The sequence below is a fragment of the Octodon degus genome, unplaced genomic scaffold, assembly GCF_000260255.1.
Source record: "Octodon degus isolate 3935 unplaced genomic scaffold, OctDeg1.0 scaffold00076, whole genome shotgun sequence".
In the NCBI taxonomy this organism is placed as follows: Eukaryota; Metazoa; Chordata; class Mammalia; order Rodentia; family Octodontidae; genus Octodon; species Octodon degus.
In genome coordinates, this window is record NW_004524652.1 from 957,405 (window position 1) to 981,198 (window position 23,794).

General features: G+C 60.9%; 1 protein-coding gene and 1 long non-coding RNA gene across 4 annotated transcripts in view; one reads left to right on the plus strand and one right to left on the minus strand.

Moving 5' to 3' along the window:
* LOC111817974 overlaps positions 1-6,582 on the plus strand; it is an 8,407-nt gene extending 1,825 nt beyond the window's left edge. Inside the window, exons 4-5 of one of the 2 annotated variants that reach the window (XR_002822062.1) lie at positions 6,237-6,339; positions 6,437-6,582. This is a non-coding gene — a long non-coding RNA (uncharacterized LOC111817974). The remainder of the gene's footprint in view (positions 1-6,236; positions 6,340-6,436) is intronic. The other variant, XR_002822061.1, reaches the window with a different exon arrangement.
* A 5,221-nt stretch (positions 6,583-11,803) lies between these two features.
* Positions 11,804-23,786, minus strand: Mmp17 (matrix metallopeptidase 17). Of its 2 annotated transcripts, XM_023720513.1 has the most exons (10): positions 23,670-23,786; positions 19,145-19,277; positions 18,922-19,051; positions 18,478-18,761; positions 17,682-17,858; positions 16,893-16,977; positions 16,434-16,516; positions 16,199-16,351; positions 13,389-13,646; positions 11,804-12,867 (listed from the first exon to the last, which is right to left on the minus strand). In XM_023720513.1, exons 2-10 carry the CDS (start codon positions 19,182-19,184, stop codon positions 12,587-12,589), a joined length of 1,491 nt encoding a protein of 496 aa, XP_023576281.1. In that variant the 5' UTR covers positions 19,185-19,277; positions 23,670-23,786; the 3' UTR covers positions 11,804-12,586. The 2 variants fall into 2 exon arrangements, with proteins under 2 accessions (XP_023576281.1, XP_023576280.1); XM_023720512.1 differs by lacking the exons at positions 17,682-17,858; positions 23,670-23,786 and having other exon boundaries at positions 19,145-19,271.
* Between the last annotated feature and the right edge of the window lie 8 nt (positions 23,787-23,794).

Genomic DNA, 23,794 nt, shown 5'->3' on the forward strand with positions numbered 1-23,794 from the left:
GGTGGGCTGGCGGCGGGGGCGGGGCCGCGAGGACCGGGCCGCTGAGGGGGGCGGGGCGGGGCCTGCGGGCCTCTGGGGGCGTAGCTTCCTTCGAGGCCCGGCCTGCGGGGTCCGAGCCTCCCGACGGGCCGCGAGGGTGGGACTGAATGCTTGGCAGGGGCGGGCCTCGGGGCTGTCGAGCGGGCGCTGGCACCCTGAGCCGCCCGGCGAGGCCGGCGCGGAGCTCTCCCGGCCCAGGAGTGAGTCGGGGGTTGTTTGTGGGCCGGGATACTCGAGGGGGCGGGGCCGGCCATGGGGGAGGTGGGGGGCGGCGCGAGGCAGCCCCGGCCGCCCCGGAGGAGCGCGGGCTTCCGCTGCCGACTCGTGTGTGCGGCGGCCCTGGCAGGCGTCCGCCGGCTGCGCCATCCCCTTTCTCTGGACCACAGAACACCCTTCAACACCTGCATGGCAGTGCCCGGCCCGGCCCGGCCCTGGGCGGAAGAGGTGCGTTTGTTCTGCTGCGCGGTGCAGCACGTGCTTAGCAAGCGTGGGGCAGGATTGGCGGCCCAGAACCCAAAACGTAAGGAAACATGCCTTAAATGGATCGCAGATCCTAAGCCCCAAACGTTGCCGACATTTGGGAAAAAGCCGATCAGTCTGCCAGAGAGGAGAGGTCGGGGAAGTCAGGACTCACAGCCAGCACAGCTCCTGCGCGCAGCGGCTGGTCCTGGCCGGTCCTCTGAGCTTGCGCAAGGAACGGCGCACCAGCGTGCCTTGTTCTCCGGAGGAATCCCCTTAAGACAGCAGCCTGGCCCTGCACGGGGGTGTCACGTGCCCTTCAGGTACTAACCCATTTGCCCCACACGGTCTTATAGGGCACTTGCTATTCCATCTCCATTTCACAGACTAGGAAATTAAGTAGATGTGGCCAAAGCCCACCGCTGGGAAGAGAAGCCGGCGGGATTCCCACACTAGAAGCTGTCTGTGCTCTTGGTCTGGGACACAACCTGGCAACAGAGGCTGCCCGGATTTTTGTCTTTTTGAGACAGGGTCTCTGTCTCACTATGCAGTTTAGGCTGGCCTTGTAGCCCAGGCTGGCCTCCAATTTTCAGTAAATCTCCTGTCTCAGTCTCCCAAATGCTGGGATTATAGGTGTGCACCACCACACATGGCTTTTTTCGGTCTTTTTTTTTTTTTTTTTTTTTTTGCGGAACCGGGGACTGAGCTCAGACCCTTGCGCTTGCCAGGGAAGTGCTTATTGTACTGAGCCATCTCCTTGGCCTTAGGCCCTCCTGATAGGCTTCTGGGCCCACAGCCGGAGCCCTGGGAGGGATCTGGCCATGCAGACACCCTGAACCACACTGTCCTGCCTTGTGCCTGAGGAGGGGCACACACTGCTCTAGATGGGACGCACAGGCTAGAAAGACAGAGGGCTGCTGGCCCAGTGCTTGGCTCTCCAGGTGAAAAGGCGACCAGTGCCACGTGGCCAGCCACAGGCCACATGTGCCTCTCCCACCCCTGGTCACTGTGTGTCACTAACTGCCTGCTCCCAGTGGTACAGAGAGCCACAGCTCAGAGCTGTGGGGGTGGGGGGCAGGGAGCAGACCTGGTCTCGGGAGCGTCTACGCAGCACACAGGTCAGAGGAGAGGAAGATAACGTGGACCAGGCCTGGTGTCGTGTAACTGCAAGCCTAGCACTGCATAGGCTGAGGCAAGAGGATTGCTGTAGTCCACAGCCAGCCTGCCCTACATGGTGAGACCCTGTTTCAAAAAAGAAAACAAATACACAAACAAAAAACTCCCGCAGTATAAGCACCTGCCTGGCAAGCACAAAGTCCTGACTTTGATTCCCCTGTACTGAAAAAAAAATTTAAAAAATCAATCTCAATTTGGCCACAGACATAGCTCAGCTAGGCAAGCACAAGGACCTGGGTTCAATCCCCGGTGCCACATGCTGTGCCAGCCCCACCTTGGGTGCACTGAGTGGCCACTGAGCAAGGTCAGAATCCCAGCACTAGGGACGCTGAAACAGGAGGATCACTACGAGTCTGAGCTGCGTCATGAGATCCTGTGCCAAATACATGAAAAACAAACAGACAGTACTGGGAGTGTAGCTCATGGTAGCACACTTGGTCAAGGCCTTGGGCTCATCAACTCTGAAAAAAAAGAAATTGATTTAGTCACGTGTGGTGTCATGTATTTGTAATCCATCTCTCTTTTAAAGAGAGGCATGAGGGCTGGGGATGTAGCTCAGTGGCACAAGACCCTGCTTGGCATGCACAAGCACAAGGTCCTGAATTCGGTTCCAGGTATCATAAAATAAAATAAATAAGGGCTGGCCAAATAGCTCAGCAGATTAAAGCACCTGTAAGCAGGCGCGGGGGCCAAGGATTTGATCCCCGGGCCAGCCCCGCCCCTGGGGCACACTGAGCCAGCAATTGAGACTGGGCACAGTGGCGCACACCTGTAAGGCTGAGGAAGGAGAATTGCTGCAAGTCTGAGACCAACCTGGGCTGCAAAGTGAGCTCAGGGCCAGCCTGAGTTACACAGTGAGGCCCCATCTCAAAAATAAATAAATAGGGGCTGGGGAGATAGCTTAGCAGCATGAGCGCCTGCCTGGCAAGTGCAGGGTCCTGAGTTTGATCGCCAGTGACACACACACACACACACACACACACACACACACACACAAATAAATAAAAAGACAGGGTCTTGGGACAGGTACATATTTCAGTGGCACAGTGCCTGCCTGGTGAGTGCAAGGTCCTGAGTTTGATTCCTGTTACCAAAAACAAAAAGAAACATAGGCTCTCCCCTGCAGTCCCGGCTGGGCCTCAGCCTTCTGCGTGCAGGACTTCAGACATGTGTGGCCACACCTGGCTTGCTTTCTTTTCTTGTATTTTTTTTTCCATTTATTTTTGTGGTGTTGGGGCTCAAAGCCAGTCCTTGGAGCATGCCAGGTAAGCACTCTGCGCCCCGAGCAGCACCCCAAGCACTCAGGGGTTGGTGGGGTAGACACTGGAGACTGAAAATAGGGCTTTATAATGAGCTACATCAATTCAGAGACCAGGTCTCACTGTGCAGCCCATGCCGTGTTCCACTTCATGGCAGCCCCCCTACTCAGCCTCCCCAGGGCTGGAATTACTGACTTGTGCCACCAACCCAGCTTTTATTTTGAGACAAGCCGCCCTAAGTCACTAAGTGTCCCAGGCTAGGCAGGGACTTGTGGTTCTCCTGCCTCAGCCTTCCCAAGACAGGCTGCATTCCGGTGTTACCACACCCAGCTGGCCTGTTTGTTTTATAAATAGCAGGCATAGGTGTGAAGCAAGCCTTCTCAGCTCAATTTGCACTTCCCTGGCTTGCTGCTGGGGCCTCTGGGCATACACCTGGCTTTGCCAGGAGTGTCTTCCAGGACTCTATCCTTTGCCCTGTGCTTTCCTGATGGAGGGCAGGGCCTCCACATTCACACGTGCGTGTACACACACGCACACACACGCACGCATGCATGCACGCACACACGCAGGTGGCAGGCTTGTTTGCAGCAGCCCGTGTCCTATCCTGTCCCACCACCACCCTTCTGCCAGGGACCCTCCCAGGGTGTGTGATGGTGCTGCAATTGGGTGGGGATGGCCAGGGAAGGCAGGGTTGTCATCTGGGTCATTTTCCCAAACAGTGGCAGAAGCTGGTCTGGTAAGCTGGGAACTCAGCACTCTGGTGGTTCAGGCCACCTGGTCACCGAGTGAGACCCTGCCTCAAAATAAGCGAGCCAAGGGCCGGGGTGATGGCTCAGTAGAATAAGCACTTCCCTGGCAAGCACAAGGGCCTGAGTTCAATCCCTGGTTCCAAAAAAAAAAACTGGTTCCAAAACAAAAAAAAATCACGGTACTGTGAGCCAGTACCATGGATAGAGCTTAGCATGGGCAGACACGGAGAAGCCAGACACAGGACATGACATGACAACTCTGTTTTCGAAGTGTCCAGAAGTGGCAGGGCTGTGTCACTGCGTGGAGTCTCAGAGGGCCCCAAGACCACAAAGCAAAATGGGGTGGACAGAGGGGAAAAGCCCAGGAAGGCTGGGGATACAGCTAAACAGCACACACACCTGCCTGGCAAGCACAAGGGCCTGAGTTCGATCTCTAGTTCCACCAAAAATAAATAAAATAATTACAGCCAGGCATCAGGGTGCACGCCTGTAATCCCAGCACTCTGGAGGCAGAGGCAAGAGGATCTTGCAATTTGAGAGCTGCCTGGGCTGCAAAGCGAGTCAAAGGCCAGCCTGAGCTGCATAGTGAGAGCTCCTCTCAAAAAGAAAAAGAAAAAGCCCAGGTACGAGAGGCAGAGCAGTGACCTGTGACCTGGGCTGTGGACCCCGGGGAACAGATGGCACCTCCCAGCACAGGGCCAGGCACACAGCCTCAGTTACTGCCCCGGAAAGGTGCTATGCAGGACCTGGCCAGGGACCCCGGGTGCGGCTGAGTGGACTGTTCAAGGTGACCTCAGCCCTGCCCAGCCCCAGCCAGCTGCGGAGTGGGAGGTTGCTCTCCCCTTCCTGCCTCCGGGGGCTGCTCAGAGCTTGAGGCTGGGCAGCTGGGAAGGGTGGGGAGGGAGCTGGGGAGCCGCCCCTGCCGCTCCCTAGAAGCTGGGCCTTTTGCCGTGGGGATAGAATCCTGGGCACTAAAGTAGGCAAGTGCTTCGCCTCCCAGCTGCAGCCCCAGCCCTTTTAGTCTTTTGAGGCAGGGTTTCACTAAATTTCTAATCACTCAGTTGGAATTTGAAATCTTCCTGCTTCAGCTTCCCAGAATCCTGGGATTATAGGGGTAGACATAAAACTGATTTTTTTTTTTTTTTTGCCGAACCGGGATTGAACTCAGGGCCTTGTGCTTGCCAGGGAAGCGCTTATTCCACTGAGCCATCTCCCCAGTCCCAAAATTGATTTTATTTATTATTACTTTTTTTTTGTATGTTTAGGGAAGGGTCTACAGGGAGTTCAGGGTCTCACTGCTAGTTCAGACTCATACTGATCTGCCTGTTTACAGCCTCCCAAGAGCTGGGATTATAGGCGCACACCACCACGCCCAGTCTCAGTTGCTGTCTCAGTGAGCCCCAGGGAAGGAGGCCCGGGGATCAACAGGCCCTTCAATCCTCCAATCCTCTAAGCTATTTGGCCGGGACCATAAAATTGATTTTTAAAAGAAGTATTGAAAGCCAGTATGGTGAGGCTCACAGGTTGTTATCTCAGCACTCTGCAGGCTGAGGCAGGAGGATCTCTGCGTGGTTGAGGCCAGCCTGGGCTATAGAATGAGTTCCAGGTTAGCCTGGACTGCTTAGCGTGACACCCCTACCCTCCTAAAGAAGTACTGAGCCAGGAGCCTTGACTCAGGCCTCTAACCTCAGCCACTCCCCTGGCTGCTGGGATGGTAACAAGGGCAGGAGATGTAGCTCAGTTGTAAAGGGGCCCTGGGCTTAATTTCCAGTATCTTGACAAAAGAGAAAAAAAGGAAAGTTAGAATCACTGAGACCAAGACTCTCAGGGTGAAAGATTACAAGTTCTGGCCCGAGTATGAATTGCTGAAGTGTTACGGTGGCCATCTAACGCGGCCTTAAGACCTCTCCCCCGCTTCTCCAACCCAGCCCAGGGTGCAGTTCCCTTTCACCTTTCCCGCCGCCTCAGGGAAAACCCCAACTGGCTCCTCAGGGGTTTCTAAACTTCCCCCTCAAACTCGACCCTCAGGGCCAGGGCCGGGAGATGGCTCAGTGGAATGAGCGCTTCCCTGGCTGGTGCTAGGGCCTGCGTTCAATCCCTGGTGGGGGTGGGATCGGAAACTCCCCCCTCAGCCAAAGGCCCGGAAAGCCTCAGCCTCCCTTTGTTCCAACTCAGAGAATCCCTTATCTTCCCCAGATTCTCTCCCTGTTATCTCACAAATAATAAAGCCCTTTTCCCTTTTTCTTTCGGCCTGTTTCTTTGCCTCCATGCCATCCAAAAAAACTATCCAAAAAACCCAGGCAATCTGATGTGATAGAGGCTGAGGCAGGAAGATCATAGCCTGAACTACTAGCAAGACTGTCTCAGTAAGCAAACAAAAACAGCCAAGCATGGTGGCCAACCCCTGTAATCCCAGTACTTGGGAGGCTGAGGCAGGAAGAGCGCTGAGTTAGAGGCCAGCCTAGGCTACATAGCGAGATCCTGTCTCAAATACAAAAAAGGAAACATTAGACAGAGGACATGACACGTGATCTTATTCCTATGCAATGCTCAGAAGTGGCCAGGCCATGTGTCACCAGGCTGCGTCTGATAGGTCCCTGAAGCCGAAACAGGAAACCAAACCTGGAATGGTGGAAAAAGAACTTTCAGCAAGGTTGGTAAGTGGGCTGGGAGAGGGCTCGCAGGAGGGCTGAGCAGAGGTCGGCTCGGGAATGAGGCCAGGCTGGTTGGGAGCTGAGCTCTCCTCTGCGGAAGGTGATGCCCCGTCTCAGGTCTGGTGGAGGGCCACCTTCCTGTCAGGGCGTGGCCGCTAGCCCGCGGGCCTGGAGCTGAAGATCCTTGCTGGCTGTGGAGAGAGGCCCAGCCCAGCCCAGCAGGTGGGGCCCAGTTTTGTTTTGGGAAAAGAGAAAAAAATAAACGAACTGAGTTCCTGTCCTGCAACTAATTTTTATATTTATTTATTTATTTATTTATTTATTTATTTTTGCGGAACCAGGGATTGAACTCAGGCCCTTGCGCTTGCCAGGGAAGCGCTTATTCCACTGAGCCATCTCCCCGCCCCCTAATTTTTATTTTTAAAGCTATGGCCATCTGGTCTCCTCTTTGCCTCCATGTCCTTGCTTGGGCACAGCAAGTGGATTCCTCGAGCCATGCCCTGGGAGTGCCGGTGGCTTGGGTTTGAGCTGGCTGAGCCTGGGTCCCGACCAAGGTAAGGATGGGACCTGCGGCCCGCACCCACAGACTGGATTGCACGGGGGCAGCGGGTGGTGGGCAGACCCAGGCTGGGTCTGGCGCCCGCCTGGCCCTAGCATTGTCCCTGAGCCCATGCCGCTGGCCTGGTCCTGGAGTGTTGGGGCCTTTGCCACTCGCAGGGGCACTTGGTGCACAGACACGGCCGGTAGTCACGCATCTCAGGCCGCGCAGAAGGCCTGGAGCCCTGCCAGCTGTAGTCTGGAAGGGTCTGGGGCAGCTGCAGTGCTGAGCACCCTGGGACCCAAGATCCAGGTCTGTGCTGGCGCAGGCGTCCCGGGGCATCCTGCCAGCCCTTCCTTCCTGACCGCTGGACCCTGCCTGGGCTTGCACCACTCTTGACCTCAGCCTCATCCATCCCTGTGAACTGCACTGCAGGCCACCTGGAGAGCAGCTGTCCCCACCCTGTTGGAGGGTCAGGCTCTGAGAGGCTGTGGCCAGGAGGGGCCTCAGCAGGGAGCTGTGCCTCCAGAGGGCTGGGACCCGGCACAGCCACTCCTGGGGCATCACGGCTCCTAGGGATGAAGCCCCCTGGCTTCAGTCTGGTTTCAGGCCCTCTGACCAGGCAAAGCTTCAGGATGCAGGTGTGCAGGAACACAATGCAGGGACAGGAGACACAGGAATCCCAGGGGTGTCCGGCCAGACCCTCCCTGGGGTTGTGGGCAGTGTGGCTGGCACAGGACCACTGCCCCAAGGACACCGAAACCCACGGGGACTGTCGGCATTGCCCGCCCACCAGCCTGTCACCCTGCTGGGTGCCTTCTTGCATGGGGCCTTCTCTGCTGTCTAGGGACCTGGCCCTGGAGCCTCAGTCACAGGCTCCTGGGTCATGCTGGGCTTTGAAGGGCAGCCTGGGCAGGAGCCACAGCACATGACCTGAGGGCCAGGCTATAGTTTGGACTCTGTCTCTCCAAAGGACAGGGCCAGGGCACAGCCCCCACAGAGTACCTGGGCAGGAGGACAGCCTGGGGCCCTGAGCTCCTCCCCGCTGGCCCTGCAAAATCAGGACATAAAACATAGTCAGATATATCTGTTTGACCCAGGTGGTGGTGCATATCCATTATCCCAGGACTCTGGGAGGCAGAGGCAGGAGGGGCATAAGTTCTAGCCCAGGTGGAAAAACTAGTTTGACTCTGTCTGAAAATCTAGAAAGGACTGGGGACAGAGCTCAGGGACAGGGCAACCCTGGTCCCCACTCCCTGCCCCCCAGCGCTGAAAACAACACAAACCCGGGGTGGACACGAGGGGCGGCTGGCCGGTGTGCGTGGGCCCTCAGCTGCTCACCCTTCCTACGCATGAGCTCAAGCTCAGGGTCCTCCTCGGGTGGGCGCTGGGCCTGGCCCATACCCAGCCCTGCTTTTCTGCTTTCCCTGGCCCTGGCCTGCCTTTGCACCGGGCTGCTCTTCTGGTGTCGTAGGTGAAGCCCTGGCTGTCCCTCAGCGGGACTGGCCGGCCAAGGTGGAGCAGCACATGCGCAGTCCTTCCCAGCCCCAGGGAGAGGCCAAGGCGAGAGCGCTGCAGGTTCAAGGCCAGCGGATCCTCCCCTAGGAATCTGGCCCAGTCAACCTTGACGCAGCATGGTGCTGGGGATCGAACCGCAGTGCCCTACGCCTACCTAAGCTTGCCTAATGAGGTGCTTTACACCACTAAGCTATCTTGTACGCCCCCCCACAACTTTATTTTTTGCAGATCCGGGGATTGAACTCAGGTCCTTGCACTTGCCAGGCAGGTGCTTATGCCGCTGAGCTATCTCCCTGGCCCCCAGGTTGCTCCTTTTGAAGGCTGAATTTCCTTCCTCAGGGTGGATGCCAGGCCCTGGGGGCACCTCCTGGGGGCGGCATAGTGGGTCTGGGTTCAGGCTGCATCTTAGGGTCTGGGTGCAGGCCCAGAGGGAATGGCAGGTTGCAGGCAAGGTAAGATTTAGGTGGTTCTTATGAAAACATGTGGGGGGCCTGGCCCTAGCTCAGTTGTTTAAGTGGCTGCTTCCACCAAGCTGTCAGGCTCAGGTTGCTGTGGTTCGATCCCCACAACACAATACAGCCAGTCATGCCTTGAAGGCATTCCGAGCAAAAAAAACCAAAACAAAACAAAAAAAAAAACACTTCTGCCATTTTATGGGGCTGGTGAGATGGCTCAGTGGTGTAAAGCACCTATTTGAACAAGCTTAGCAAAGCAAAGGGACCGCGGTTCAATCCCCCAGCCCCACATGCCAGCCAGCCGCGCCCTCTGGTGGCCTGAGCTGGCCACACACACACACACACATAAATAAATAAATAAAAATTAAAAAAAAGAAAAAAGAAAACGTGTAGCACATGTTTACATCCTTGTAGGAGACAAGCTGCACTGCCCAGGACAGCCGGTGGTCCTCCTGCCTCAGCCTTCTGTGTGGTGGGACTGCAGGCACATGCTGCCACTCTGAAAGACTGCTGAACTGGCCACAAACCCACATCACAGATGTTCGTAGCAGGCTCCAGCCCCAGAAGCCAGGCATGGTGGTGCATGTGTGCAAGCCCAGCTTGGGAGGCTGAGGCAGGAGGATCATGTGCAGTCAAGGCCTGCCTGTGGTACACAGTGAGTTAAAGGCCCATCTGGACTACATGGAGAGACCTGACCACAAAAAAGAAAAAGAGAAAAAAAATGTTTTCAAGAGTCAGAAGTAGGAAACAGCTCAGATAAAGAGCACAGGGGTGCCAGGGAGATGGCTCAGTGGAATAAGCGCTTCCCTGGCAAGCGCAAGGGCCTGAGTTCAATCCTGGTTCTGCAAAAAAAAAAAAAGAGCACATGGGCTGAAGGCATGTGGTAGAGTATAACACAGCCCCGAAGAAAGATCAGACTGCAGAGTGGAGGTGCAAGGGTGTCACTGGGGGAGTGGGCTGAGACACAGAAGGGCAGGCACTATGTCACTCTCTGAAGATGTTCAGTCACGGGACAGATGGCAAGGTGCATGACAGAGATGGGGAGGAAGTGCCAGTGAGTATTTCCTACTGAGGCACGAAGCATCCTGGAGCCAGCGCTGACGTCACACAGGTCACAGGCTCCGCGGTCTCTAGTCATGAGGATGACCTGTATTTTACCCCTGCAAAACCTGTGAAAGACCTGCATGTACACACAAGGTGAGCAGGGGTATTCTGCCTCAAAAACTTTTTCAGACCTGGGAGTTGAGCCCAGGCCCTTCACACTAAGTCCCATCTCCGCACTTCCAGTTTTTATTCTGAAACCGCGTTTCCCTAAGTTGCTCAGGCTGGGTGTAAACTTGTGATCCTCCTGCTTCGGCCTCCTAAAGTACCAGGCCTTGCTTCTTAGAAACCCTTCTGTGCCAAGGTGAGTTCCTCTTCAGTGGGACTCCATCCTGCCGGTATGCCTGAGGGACCCTGGGGACGCTCGTGCCACAGGTCCAGGCTGACTTCTGGCACTCCCGGTGACCCATGTGGCACAGCTGAGATGCGTGGGCCAAGTCCCAGCCCAGACCCAGGGCAACGGCCAGGCTATCTGGCTGATGCACCCTGGCCCAAGCTGGTCTGCAGGGCACTGCCACGCAGTCCCCAGTACCCTGGACTTCCGGACCACAGCCCCAGTGAGCAGTGGCACCTCCAGGCAGGCAGCCCAGCTCTGTGTGGATTTAGTGCCCAGGGCTCTGCGCACAGAGGTGGTGGTCGTGTGCGGGCTGGCTGTCTCAGCCTGTTTGTCTTTTGAGACAGTCTCCTGGGTAGCTCAGCCTGCCCGTGAACTCAGTGAGTACGCCTGGTGGGCAGGGAACCCAGAGCCACCTCGTACCTCGGCCTCCCAAGTGCTAGGACGCAGGTGTGCGCCCAGGCCTGGCTCTGCATGAGTGGTATGCCCAAGGGGCCTTGGTGGCCCAGATGCCCCGAATCCCCCCTTCCCTAAGCCATCAGCGGACCTCCTCTGCCCTCAGCAAAAACAAGTCCTCACAAGGTCGCCACGCACACCAGACCACGGGTCCACCCAGGTTCCCCTTCCTGCTTCCAGTGCGAGTCACTGCTGGTCACAGCAACAGATGTCCTCCCCTTACACGCTACAATGTAGACCCGCCTCTCCCCCAGAGCAGCCCAACTCCGGTGCCTCAGCTGCCCTGACCCTGAGGGCAGCCGACACCTGTGTCACCCAGCTGCGCCTGGAGCAGTGGTGTGGCCTGGACAGGATCCACGCACAGCCTTGGGGACCTCAGCACATGGGTGCAGTGGCTGTGGGTGGTAGCTGCAGCGATGGCTGTCAGGACCTCATGCAGGGGACCCCGGGAGCAGGTGGCCCCACGCTGTGGACTGGACAGAATGCAACATAGTGCCTCGTTTTCCCCTACAGTGAGGATCTGGGGTGGATGTGTCCTGGAGTCATCCCATGGGTGGACAGCCCCTGCTTGTTAAGCCTCCCAGCCCAGCCCATGGCAATGTGCCCTTGTCCCCAGGCTGGGTCACCAGCGCACACCTAGGCTGCTCCTGTGGCTGAGGCTCCAACCCTCCATACACCCAATGCCAGAGTCCACGGCAACACTGGGTGACAGTTTTCTTAGGGCCACAGAACCCAAGGTGGAGACCTCAGGCCACCAGCCAGGAAAGTGACACGGTCACAGGTAAAAGGGATACATCTGACCACAGGTCACCCAGTGGCCCTTCTGGGGAGCACAGTTGGCACGAGGACCCTGACTGCTGTCATTTGCTGTGGCTTTGGGGGATACACCGGGTCGCAGAGGCAGGAGTCAGGTGTCTGTGTCCAGCGTGGCCCAGGCAAGGGTTTCTGGTACCACATACTCTGCTGGACACCAAGATAGGGCCACCCAAGGCCTCATCCGGAGTCCCCCCACTGGCTCAGGCATGACATCCTGGCCACCACAGGACACCCAGCCAGTAGAAAACTTTATTAGAGTTTGGGCCATAGAACCACAGCGATGCTGGCGTGGGAGCCACTCTGGTCCCCATGACAAAGGAGTACACGGTTCCTGTGCGGAGGGCACCTGACCAGCGGCTGTGGATGTGGGCAGGGACCGTGGTGTGGGCAGAGGGATGGGAACTGCTGGCCTGGCGGGGTCCCACATGGGGCGGGGCGTGCAACTGGGTGTGGAGGTCCTGCCAGTGGGCTCCAGCGAGAGTTGATGCCTTTCTCCCTGAAGGAGGGCTGGGTGGACCTGTCTCCCCGCAGGGCCTGTGTGGCTGCTGTCTCCACCCAGCCCCCTGTCCCCCTACGCCTTGGTGGCAGTCCTGTCCTGGTCCCAGGTGCAGGGCTCTGCCTGCTCTGCCCTCGCTTTCCTCCTGACACCACTCCTGCTCTGTGGCCCGGGGGGTCCCTTCCAGGCGGCCGGGGTGGTCACAGGGGTCTCACAGGAAGGCTGGGTGCAGCTGCGGAGGGAGGGTCCCCTCTGGGGATGGGCGCCGAGGTTCCAGGGTGCAGCGGGGTCTCCAGGGAGCAGCCACCGAGCAGGGACGTGCATGCCCTCTGCTGCAGTGGTGGGCGCCAGCTCCCCACCAGGCTCCTCCTGTCCATCTTGCTGTGACCCTGGGACGGAGGACCCCGAGGGCCGTGAGGTGGGCAGTGCCAGGGTCAAGAGCGCACCCAGGTAGAGCGGGCAGAGGCCTCTCCAGGGGGGCACGTTTGGGTCGCACAGACCGGTCAGGCATCTTGGAGGCAGCAGCCCCCCAGGTCTCATGGGCCCCGGGCCAGGGCACCCAGGGCACTGGGCAGCAGCGGGGGCAGCAGCAGGGGCAGCGCACGCCCGGCAGCAGAGCAGGAGCACACGGCCAGGCCATCCTGGGCCCCGCTGCGACCCTGAGGCCCAGCTGGTGGCCCATCCACACCCACGCCAGCCCGTGGCTCCCCACACACCAGCCAGTCCCGTGCTGTGGATTGCGGGTACCCAGGTGCCACCTCCAGCTCTCCATCCAGCACTTTCCAGTACTCCTGGCCACGGAAGAAGTAGGAGGCCCCTGGGAGAGAGGGGGCAGCTGAACAGCAGGTATCGAGGGGGCAGCTGGGACAGCTGCAGGGACCCCAAACTGCTCGGACAGCATGGCGGGGGCCGCTGCAGCCACAGACCGACTTAGGCCAGCGTGCTGGGGGAGCGGCTGCAGGGCCGGGTCACTTCCACTAGGTAAGACAGGGCTTCACTATGTAGTCCAGGCTGTCCTTGAATTCCCAGCGACCTCCTGCCTCAGCCTCCTGAGTGCTGGGGTTACCAGCATGCACCCACCTCCATGCCCAGCTCTTCTGCATTGCCCTGTGCCCAGTGCCGTGGCCCTGGAGATGAGGAAACTTCCTGGGGTGGCAGAGCTGACTGGGGGGGCATTTCTGGTCTGGGGGCACAGGAAGGCTCTGAGCAGGGCTGGACCAGCGAGGGAGGCAGAGTGGCATCTGTGGAAATCCTTTCTGGGGGTCACAGGGCTGAGGAACTCGGGAGGGAGTGTCCCTGGGCTCAGGGGACCCCAGCTGGCAGTGTGGCTGAGCTCACCATCCGACCAGCGCATGGCATCATCCAGCCTGCTGGGGACCCCCCTCCACAGGGGGCCCTGGGCGGGGTAGCCGGGGTCCATGCGCCGCGTGTGGTCATCGTAGCGCCAGTATAGTTCGTCCTTGAAGAAGTAGGTCCGGTCATTGTGGGCCCAGGTGAAGGCCGCGTCCACGCCACCTGGCGGGAGGCTGAGGTCGGAGATGGGCCGTGGGTACCCCTCTTCCACGTTGTTGTCCTTAAACACCCAGTATCTGTCTCCTGGGGGAGGAGGGAGGGGCGCTGAGGCACAGCCACCCCAGGGCAGGGGCTCTTCTGCCCACCACTCAACCCCAGGCTGAGCTGGCTGCCACGTCACCCCAGATGGCTACTGAACATCTGCTGTGTGCCTGGCATGGCACAGGGTAGGATGCAGTCTGTCCCAGGACGCAGTTCTACTCTGGGCACCCTTACGGGGCACCGGGGGACCCAGGGACAGTTACGGTGGAGGCCCCACAACCCACAAGCCAGACAAAAGCTTGGTGTCTGTAGAAAAGACGTGTCATCCTGCACACCAGAGGCTGAGACGGGAGGGTGGGGCGAGGCTCAGGCGGCCTGTGCTGCACAAGGAGACCTCCTCTCACAAACCCAGAACCACACCAGACCCCCAAGATGTCCCATGGCCAGCGAGTGCGGGACAAGTCTCTCATGCCTCAGTCAGCAGGAAGCAGTGCACCTCCGAGCCCGGGGCAGGGCCAGGAAGCCCTTGGGGGTGCCGCAGTGTGCAGGGACCTGAACTCCAGGCTCTGCCCGGGGTGCGCAGAGCCTACAGCCAGCGTGGAAGGGCGAGGGGACGGAGGGCACGTTCTGACCCCATGCGTGGGCAGCTGTAAGGCATGGGTCTGGGGGGCCGGGGAGAGTCTCTAGTTCCCCCCCCCAAAAAAGCATGAGTCTGTGTGACCCCCCCACCCGGGCAGTCTGGCCACGGAACGCACCAGACAGAAAGCAGGAGGGGTGGGGAGCCCAGGTTTAAGGGCTGAGGGTCAGCGGAAGAGCTCTGTGCGCAGCCACATGGCACCAGCACCAGCTGTGCCCAACACCAAGTGGTTACAGTGACCGGGCACAGGGCCCTGTCATCACAGCTGCTCAGGAGGCTGAGGCAAGAGGGCCCTGCTAGAGGCCAGCGCAGGCGTTTTAGGGGATCGCGCCTCACGCTGAAGAGCGCAGCTGCGGCGCGGCTCCCAGCAGATTGCTGGCGTGGGCGAGGCCTCGGCTGCAAGCAGCACCGGAACGGCTGCCTTGCTAAATGTCAGTTTCTAGCACCATGGAAAATGAAAACGGGGCTGGGGTCTGGCCCAGGGTGGGCACTGGGGGGACCAGGATGCTGGCATGAGGTGAGGAAACGGAGTGAGTGGACGCCGCCCGGGCGCACTCACAGGTCCTGCAGAGCCTCCCCGGGAACTGCGGCCCCAGAGAAGCTGTGCTCAGGCTGGCATCCGCAGGGCACCCCGGGGCCACCCCTGCCCACACTGCCCGTCGGGGCCCTGGGCACTCCTGCATGTGGGGCTCTGCCCCCAACTTTTCTTTTCCTAAATACCTTTGTTCTGTGGTACAGGGGATTGAACCCAGAGTGTACGCACTGAGGTATGTCCCAGTGCTTATTTATTTATTTTGGCGGAACCAGGGATTGAACTCAGGCCCTTGTGCTTGCCAGGGAAACACTTATTCTACTGAGCCATCTCCCCGGCCCCTCTTATTTCATTTTTGAGGCAGGGTCTTGCTAAGTTTCTCAGGCCGGGATCAAACTTGTGCTTTTTCTGTCAGCCTGCCAGAGTGCTGGGATTATAGGAGCACCTTTCCATACCTGGCTATAAAACAGTCTTTTGTTTGTACTTTTATTTTTAAAAATTATTTAATTATTTGTGTGTGTGTGGCCAGCTCAGCCCACCAGGGGGCGGGGCTGGCTGGCGTGTGGTGCTGGGGGATTGAACCGCGGTCCCTGTGCTTTGCTAAGCTTGTTCTGAGTAGGTGCTTTAGACCACTGAGCCATCTCACCAGCCTCTTGTTTGTATTTTTAAAAGACGGTCCCACTAGTAGTCCAGACTGGTTTTGAACTCCCTGGGTGGCTGGAACCTCCCGGCAGCCCTCCTGCCTCAGCCTCCTGAGTGCTGGGGCTGCAGCTGTGTGCCATGCCACCTCTGGAGAGTGCGGGTGGGGCACAGGCAGGGCGGCACCCAGGGGACAGAAACTGCGGAGGTCTGCACTGCGGGCCTTGAGCCCCTCTCTTGGGGCACACGGCTGCTCTGGGCAGGCAGACTCAAGAGCTGTGTGCTCACGGGGGCCCCCTCTCCTCCTCAGAGGGGCCGTCTTGGCAGCGTCGTGGGGGCAAGTGCCAACGTTAAGCCTGCGTGGCAAGCAGGCAGATGAGGAGGCCCCAGAGCTGACATGGATGCCCCTCCTCCTCAGCGAGTCTTCTAGGGGCTGGACATGGGTCTCCAGTGTCCCTACTGGGGACGAGGCCCACCAGCCGCCCACACGCCCCAGGCGCCAGGCCTGGCAGCGAGGCGAGTTGGCTCCTGCCTGCACGGAGCCAGGTGGCTCATGGCTGCTTGCCTCCTGCCTCTGCATTTCTGCCTGGACGCAGAACTGGAGCTGGATAAAGCTGGGGGGACCCAGTGGCCAGGCCCTGGGCTGCCTCAGGCGGGGACCTCGGCAGAGGCTGCATGCCCATCCCTGCTGCGCTGCCCGCATGCCTCCCACCTGTGGGCCCGGCCTGCTCAGTGTGCATCGGCACCGGTCTGCACCGGGCTCCTGACTGGGAGGCGCCTGCCCACCTCGGAAGAAGACGATCTTGTGGTCGCTAGTGCGCTCATACACGGCGTCCACGCCGTCCAGGTGCCGGGGCAGCCCCCGCCAGAAGCGATGCATCTGTGCCGGCTGCAGTGACACCAGGTGCCGGTCGCGTGTCAGCCGCCAGAAGTACCTGCCTGGGGACACAGAGGGGCTGGGCGGGGTGCGGACAGTGGCCCGGGAGTCCACCTCCCCTCCCCTGGCCTCCTCTCTGCTGACCTTTGAAAAAGAAGGCCTCGCCCCGGATCTGGGCCACCGCATCGAAGTGGGTGCTGCACCTGTGTGGCACATCCTTCTGGGGCCTGAGGGGCACAGGGTGTGGGGCAGGCACCCAGCTCTGAGCCGGCCTGGCGTGGCGGCCTCGGAGGAAGCCATGTGGCTGCCCCAGGCTCTGCCCCAGGCTGCTGGTGGCGCAAGCAGAGAACCCAGGGCCGTGGCCAGAGCTGCTGGCTGCGCGGGCACGAGGGTGGGCGCTCGCCTGTCATGCAGGACACTGTGTTCTACCTCGTCAAATGCAGAAGAAAAGCCAGGGACAGCGTGATGCTCACATGCAAGGACCAAGAAAGGTGACCCAGGCCCTCAGGCAAGGGCACAGGGAAGGGGAACCCAGAGTTCTGGGCTGTGCCTCCCCCTCCAGGGGTGGGCAGGCTGGGACACTGTGATGGGGCTGCAGCTTACGGGGTGCTGGACCGATTGTCGGGGGGCTCTGGCAGCAGGGGAGGCTCCTCGGGCTGTGCCGTGGGGGACACGGACTCCCGTACTCCTGGGAAGACAGGAGGAGGCACTGACCTGGCATGCATGTACCAGGCCTGGGGGCACCATGCACCCTGCGCAGCCTCAGAGCTGGGCCAGCACCTCGGGGACTTGAATGTGCCTGGTCCCAGCTCTTGCCATGCCTGCCCTGCCTGGGAACAGCCGGGCACCACGCTGGCCACCCTGCAGCACAAAGGCCACCAAACAAGGGCGTGGAGCAGCGGGGAAGGAGTCGCAACCACGGGGGGGGGTGGGGGTCCTGAGTGTGCATAGCCACAAGCTACGTGAGCGTTCACCCCGTGGCAGGGCTGTCAGCTTTAGGCCTAGGTGTCACAGCAGGGAGGGGCCTCAGCTGGGCACTGCTGGAAACTTGGCTGTTGTACTTGAGACAGGTCTTGCTAAGGATTCCAGGCCATCCTTGGGCTTGAGGTGATTCTCCTGCCTCAGCCTCCTGAGTGCTGGCACCCCAGGTGTGTGCCAACACGCCGGCAGAAGTCTTGGCCGTGTGCCCTCCTCAGGGGTCATCCTGCCTCTGTCCTTGGAGGGCTGTCCCTCATCCTGTGCCTCCACACTCCCACTATGCGTGGGCCCGGTGGCCCAGGACACTCTGACCTGCGCTCCCCCAGTGGTCAGCATCTGGGCCTGCAGGCAGCCCCAGGCGAGGAAGGGTGGGAGCTGCAGCCTTCCTTCCCTGCACCCACGGGTCCCACTCACCATACAGTTGCCACACGCGCACCCTGTCCTCGTAGGGCAGCCCGTAGCGCAGCGGGTCACCCACGGGGCCCTGGTAGTAGGGCTGCATGATGGAGCTGGTAGCGGCCACATGGCCCAGCCCGATGGCGTGGCCGAACTCGTGGACAGCCACCGCGAACAGGTCCATCCCATGTGCATCTGGGGACAGGGACATGTGAGCCCTGGGCTGTACCGCTTGCCAGCTAGGGCTCGCCCTGGGGCAACCAACCTGGGCCACCAGTGCAGTGTGGCTTATACCACTCCCCAGGTCGATAGCATTTGGGGGACCACCTTTTGGGGCTTTTGGATTTTGAGTCCTGCAGCTCAAGCCAGGAGTTTCATACTGAGCCACATCCCCATCCCTCCCTTTAAAATTTAGTCTTTTTTTTTTTTTTTTTGCGGAACCGGGGGATTGAACTCAGGCCCTTGTGCTTGCCAGGGAAGCACTTATTCCACTGAGCCATCTCCCCGGCCCCTAAAATTTAGTCTTGCTAAGTTGCAAAGTTGCTCACGCTGGGCTCAAACTGAAGATCCTCCTGCCTCAGCTTCCAGAGGGCTGGGATCCCAGGTGTGCGCCCCTGAGACCGGCTGCCTTTTCCGTACACGGCCACCAGGGGGCGCTCCAGCCCTTGCAGCCACTTGAGCCCGCTCCCAGAGCACACTCCAGGTGTCCCCAGACCCTGGGTCGCGGGTGTCCAGGCCGCCCCTGGATAGTGTCGGCGGCCTGTCCAGCACTCCGGGGCGCTCAGCACCCCAACCCCGGCCTCTCCCCACATACCCGAGGAGCGGAAGGTCCAGGTTTCCTCGTCGTCAAAGTGGGTGTCACCCGCGGCCCGGTGGTCGCCGGGGAAGAAGGCATGGGCCACGGTGCCACCCGGGCCATCGAAGGGGTAGCGGTCGTTGTGGTCCGCGCGGGAGAAGTCGATCTGGATGTCGGCCGCACTGCCTGCCACCTCGTGGAAGTCGAGGGGCGCGATGTCGCTCCACACCTTGAGCGCGTAGTACATGAGCGCCCGCACCGTGTCCCGGCCCAGCGGCGAGTCCCGCGGGAACGTGCGCACCCTGGGGAGGGCCGGGCTCAGCCTTTGCTTGCAGCCGGCCGCCGGCGACAGGAGGGGACGCGGGGCGTCCGGACCAAGAGGCCGCGATGGTGCAGCCGCAGGGCCCCCGCAGCCCCACCTGCACCCCAACCCTGGGCCCCAGGCCCCGCCCGGCCGCCCACCTCCAGGACAGGTTCCGTTTGCTCCACTTGGTCAGGGTCGGGGCCTGGCGCCTCCGGCGGGCCGGAGCCCCCGAGGGCAGGTCCGGCAGGGAGCAGCGCGGTGTCCTCATGAGGGCCAGGGTGGCAGGGTCTGCAGAGAGGCAGCGGCGGGTGGCGTGGCTAAGGCCTGGGTGGGGCTCACGCGCCCGGCCCTGAGCTGCTGGGGTCGGGGCACAGGACTGACCTAGCACTCCAGTGGCCTCCAGGCCCCCAAACTGCTGCATGGCTGAGATGGCTTTGGACAGCTCCTCCTGCGTCTGCAGCTGCCCAGTCTCAGGGTTGGCTGGGGGCAGGTAGCCGAACCTGCTCAGCCACTCCTAGGGCACAGAGCAGAGGGAGGGGCTGGGGTGTGCCCCCGGGGGAGGAGCCCACACCCCGGCATGGCCGCAGCAGGCTTCTTCCTTGAAGACCCTTTGTAGGCCTTTAATCTACCTGGTGCCCATCCGTAGGGCTGGGCTTGTACAGCACATGACCTTACCACTGCTCACAGGGTGCTGCCCCCTGTCACACCTCCTGGGCCAGTGAAATGCCCAGGGGACTCTGATAAAGTGAAGCTGCCTGCATGGGCTGGTGCAGTCCTGTAATCCCAGTAGTCTGGCAATTTAAGCAGGTTAATGAGAACTTATCTCAAAGCAAAAATCAGGAGCTGGCAAGATAGCTAAGTACCTCTTAGGCAAGCGCAGGTACTGTGGTTCGATCCCCAGCACCACATGCCACGCCAGCCCCACCCCCAGGGCAGGCTTAGCCAGCCACATGCATGTGTGCCGCGTGTGCGCGCGTGTACACACACGAATAACTCAAAGCAAAAAACAAAACAAAACCAAAAACTTCTAAAATTTCTTTCTTTCTTTTTTTTGTACTGGGGACTGAACCCAGGGTCTATTTGTTTTTGAGGTAGGGTCTCACTGTGTAGCCCAGGCTGGCCTGGAACTCACAGAGATTCTCCTGCTTTGACTTCCGAGTGCTGGGATTACAGACATGTGCCACCATGCCCGGGTGGCTGGGCCTAAAAAGCCGTTTTATTTGAAGGGGGTAGGCCCTGGCCACATTGCTGACTGTGCTGGACTTGGGGTCCTCTTACAGTGTAGGTACTCGGCACCCCGGAGCACTGGGTTGGGGCTGCGGGCGCCCAGGCAGCCCAGTGACCCCGAGCCAGCAGAGGGTGGCTTCAGCAGGTTTGGGGTACTCTGAGCGCCCTCCTTGGCCTCCTCTGGACTGGCAGGATCAGGGCATGGGCCCAGTGGGAGCTTCTGAGAGCTGGGACACCGTGACGGGGGTGGGGTCGAGCTCTGTCCTCTTAGCACAAGGAGGTGGGTGGGCTGGGCACTGCCCAGTGTCTGTGGGCAGCAGCGACCCTGCAGGCTGGGTTTCTTCAGCCTTGGGTAGGTGGGCCTGGGCGTGGGGCCTCCCTGGCTGTGCACACCAGGCTGTCGGGTCAGTGACAGCCTCCACGAGTGGCCCAGTCGCTAGGCACCACGGGCAGATACAGTGTGAGAGGCAGGCAGCAAGTCTCCACATTCCTTTCTCAAGTTTTACAAAGCTTTAAGAAGTTCTGATTCTGCACTTTTCTTTTGCAGCGCCAGGAAGTGGCGCACACTCCTTCCCAGAGTTGGGGTGGGGACGGGGGTGGGGCACAGGTGGAGTCTCGGGGCCCAGCACTCCTCCAGGAAGACCCGGTGGGATGTGACAAGGACAAGCCTGTCCTCTGCCCAGGGCTCAGAGCCAGAAGCTTCGGGACCAGCACGGCCTCCGCTTGGCCCAGACCCCATGGGCCCATGAACCACAGTGGCAGCTGGTGGCCAGCTTACTGCATGTCCCCCATGGCCCAGCCTCCTCACACCTGGCACCTGTGTGCTGCCACTCTGGGACTCTTTGAGTGTGGACAGGTGGGGGCCAGGGCGTGTGCTGGACGGACACACAGGCCCCCTGGGTAGTAACTGAGCTAGACCACCTGACACCTGGGGGTTGGGGAGAACTGTGGGGATCACTCCCCAACAGGGGCAGCCTGGGAGGTGCCCGCCAGCCCCACCTGGAACACAGGGACCACCACCCCGATGTACCCTGTCCCACCGGATCACTGCCCGCGGTCCTCCCTGCTGTCGCCACAGAGACGACCGCTGTCTCCAGGGCAACGGAGGCTGCAGGAGGCGGGCTGTGTGTGGTGCAGGGTGAACCTTCCAGAAGGCCCCAGGAGGAGCGCGAGCTCACCCTGTGGTGGCCATGATACCCCTGTGTACAGAGTTTTGGGGCAGGGTCATGGGGTTACTGAGGCCGAGGCACAGGTGAATGGCATCCACACCTGGCCCCTGCACCAGCCCCCAGGCTCCAGCTTTGGTCCCACTGGTCACCACCGACACAACACACGTCTCTACAGCTCTCAGGAGTCCGATACCTGCACCACCAGTCCCTTCTGTGATGTCAGCAAATCTCCAGCAAGCAAGGCCTCTGCCATGGCTGTGCTATTTCCCCACCTCCTAGTCCCCGTCCCCACTGTGACCCAGGGGCAAGGGCGTTGGCGCCCACGCACAGATACGGAAATAGGCTGGGGGGCCACTGCAGGACCAGGCGGCATGACCACAGTGGCAGGACTCACTGCCATGGACCCTTACCAAACCATGCCTTGTGGCCCCAGTGTCACCTGCCCAGCCACAGAGCTCAGCTGCTGCTGGAGCTGTGGACCATGAGGCCCCAACAACGGTGCCAACCCTGCCTGGCCCCAGAGCGCCCACGGCCTGTCCTTAGGTGCGCACTATGGGGCCCGGGGCCCGTTCTGCTGTTTGTCCACTGCATGGGGAAGCAGTGCCCTAGCCCTTCCACCACATGCCTGGGACACAAGGGGTGCTGCAGTCCCCTGAACTCAGCATGCAACGTGCTCACACAGGGCTGCGGGCACCACTGCCACCTTGTCTTACAGAGGAGAAAACTAAGGCCCAGAGTGGTCCGAGCACTGGCTAGCAGACACACGGTCCATGAGGAGCATGGCTCCTCCCGGCGTCCCTCGTGCAGCTGCTGGGATGTGGGGGAACTCAGGGAAGTCGTGCTGAGTGACACAGGGCTGGTGTGACGCTGACGAGCGAGCCCTAGGCAGCACTCACAGTAGGGAAGCATTAGGCGCCAAGCCCAGACATCCAGGGGTCGAGGGGAATGGCACGTGGCGGGCCAGACAGGGTGCTTTCACTGGGCCAGGGGAAGCCCTTGGGCTCCCCAAGTCCCTGTGTGTCTACTGTACCACCCTGTGCCCCCATGGGTCCGTGCATCCCTAAGCCACACAGGCAGCCACCAGGACATGGAGATCTGCTCCTCTCCTCAGCAGCAACCCACTGTCCCCAGCTCTCCGTGTTGGGACAGCTGTGCCGGGAGCCCAGCATGGTCACTGGGGTTGCCACAAAATCTTCCACAGCTGTTTCCTATACAGCCCTCTGGAACATCTTCCCTGCAGGTGTCTCCATAAGGGAAGCCAGGGGTGCAGGGCTCTGAGGCTGCAGATGACAGGCTCTGAGTGCAGGGCTGTGCAGGGCTGGCTGCACCCTGCAGGGGTCATCACCCTGCCCCCAGCTGACCCCTGAGACCTCGGAGGCTCACCAGGTCCTAGAGCCCATGTCCTGGAGGGCTGTGACGTCCACGAGGGGGACAATGAGGGGAACAGTGAAAATCAGGAGGACCCAGATGGTTTCCGGAACGCTTTCCCGGACCCGCTGAGAGTGACAGGAGCAGGGTTGGGGTGTTCCTGGCCCTGACCTCGTGCAGCAGCCGGCCCCAACTCCTTGATGCCTTCCCCTTCGGGGACAGCGGGAGGGCGCAGCGGCTCTCCTGCCAGCTCCAGCACGGCTCCTGCGCGCACCCCGGGGCCCGGGCCTCAATCCTCGCTTTGTGCTCTGGAGAGGACCCAGGGGCGTGGCCCCTCCCGGCCGCTGGGAGCCTCAGGCACAAAGGCGCCCTTCTCTCTGAGTGGAGATCAGGGCGGTGGCGCCCCTCAGGGTGGAGGCCGGGGAGCCCCCAGCTCTCACCCACCTCTCCCAGTTCCGAGGGCCACCAGAGGGCGCCCCCCGCCGCGCTGGGAGCTGCGTGCGGCCAATCTGCACCGGGAGGGTCCTGGCCTGGCTGGGTGCCCGACTGGGCGCTGCTGCGGGATCCTGGTCCTCGCCCACGGGCTGCACGCCAAGGTCCGTCTCCTGCTCAGGGCCGCCCCACCCGAGAGCGAGGACGCAGACCCGGGGCAGGGGAGCCAGGCAGCGCTGCCCGCACAGCCTCAGGTTAGGCAGGAGAAACTTCCCAGGCTGCGACCCCCAGCGCCCGCCCGTCCGGAGACCCCGCCGCGATCCGGACGCTGCCCGGACGCTGGTTCTGGGCCTCGGTGCCTACAGGCAGTGCTGGGACAGACGGGACGGCGGCGGAGCGGAGCGCACACCCGGGCCACAGGCAGGCCCGCGCAGGGTGGGCTCCGCGCCCCGTGGACTCAGCTGTTCCCGTGGCACGTCGGGCCCGAGACACCGGACGGCCCTGCCGCCGGGGCTGCGCTACCACCCGAGCCTCGCGTCCGAAGCGCAGCACCGAGGGCGCCTGCCGGGAGGCCCGGGACTCCGATGCCTCCTCGCGCTCTGCCAGACCCGGTAGGAAAGTGCCCGCTCGCCGGCCTCCCGAGCCGCTCGGTGCTTACCTCACCTAGCCCCGCGCGGGCCCCGCCTCAGTTTCCCCCGGCGCGAACTCACCACCCCCAGGCTGAGGTCCTCGGCGCGGGGCGCGGGCGCGGCGTACGTCCCGCGGACGGCAAGTGCTAGGAGCAGCAGCCGCAGCAGCGGCGGCGGCGGCGGGCATGCAGCCGGGGAGCGGCGCG

Excerpts from the sequence above, each read along its gene's own strand:
- Mmp17 (XM_023720513.1), bottom strand. The coding sequence starts at position 19,184 with ATGCAGCAGTTTGGGGGCCTGGAGGCCACTGGAGTGCTAG. Across the intron at positions 16,517-16,892 it reads GACAATCGGTCCAGCACCCC|GCCCCAGAAGGATGTGCCAC; the intron begins GTAAGCTGCAGC and ends TGTGCCCCTCAG. Across the intron at positions 12,868-13,388 it reads TGCCATGCGCTGGTCGGATG|GGGCCTCCTACTTCTTCCGT; the intron begins GTGAGCTCAGCC and ends CCTCTCTCCCAG.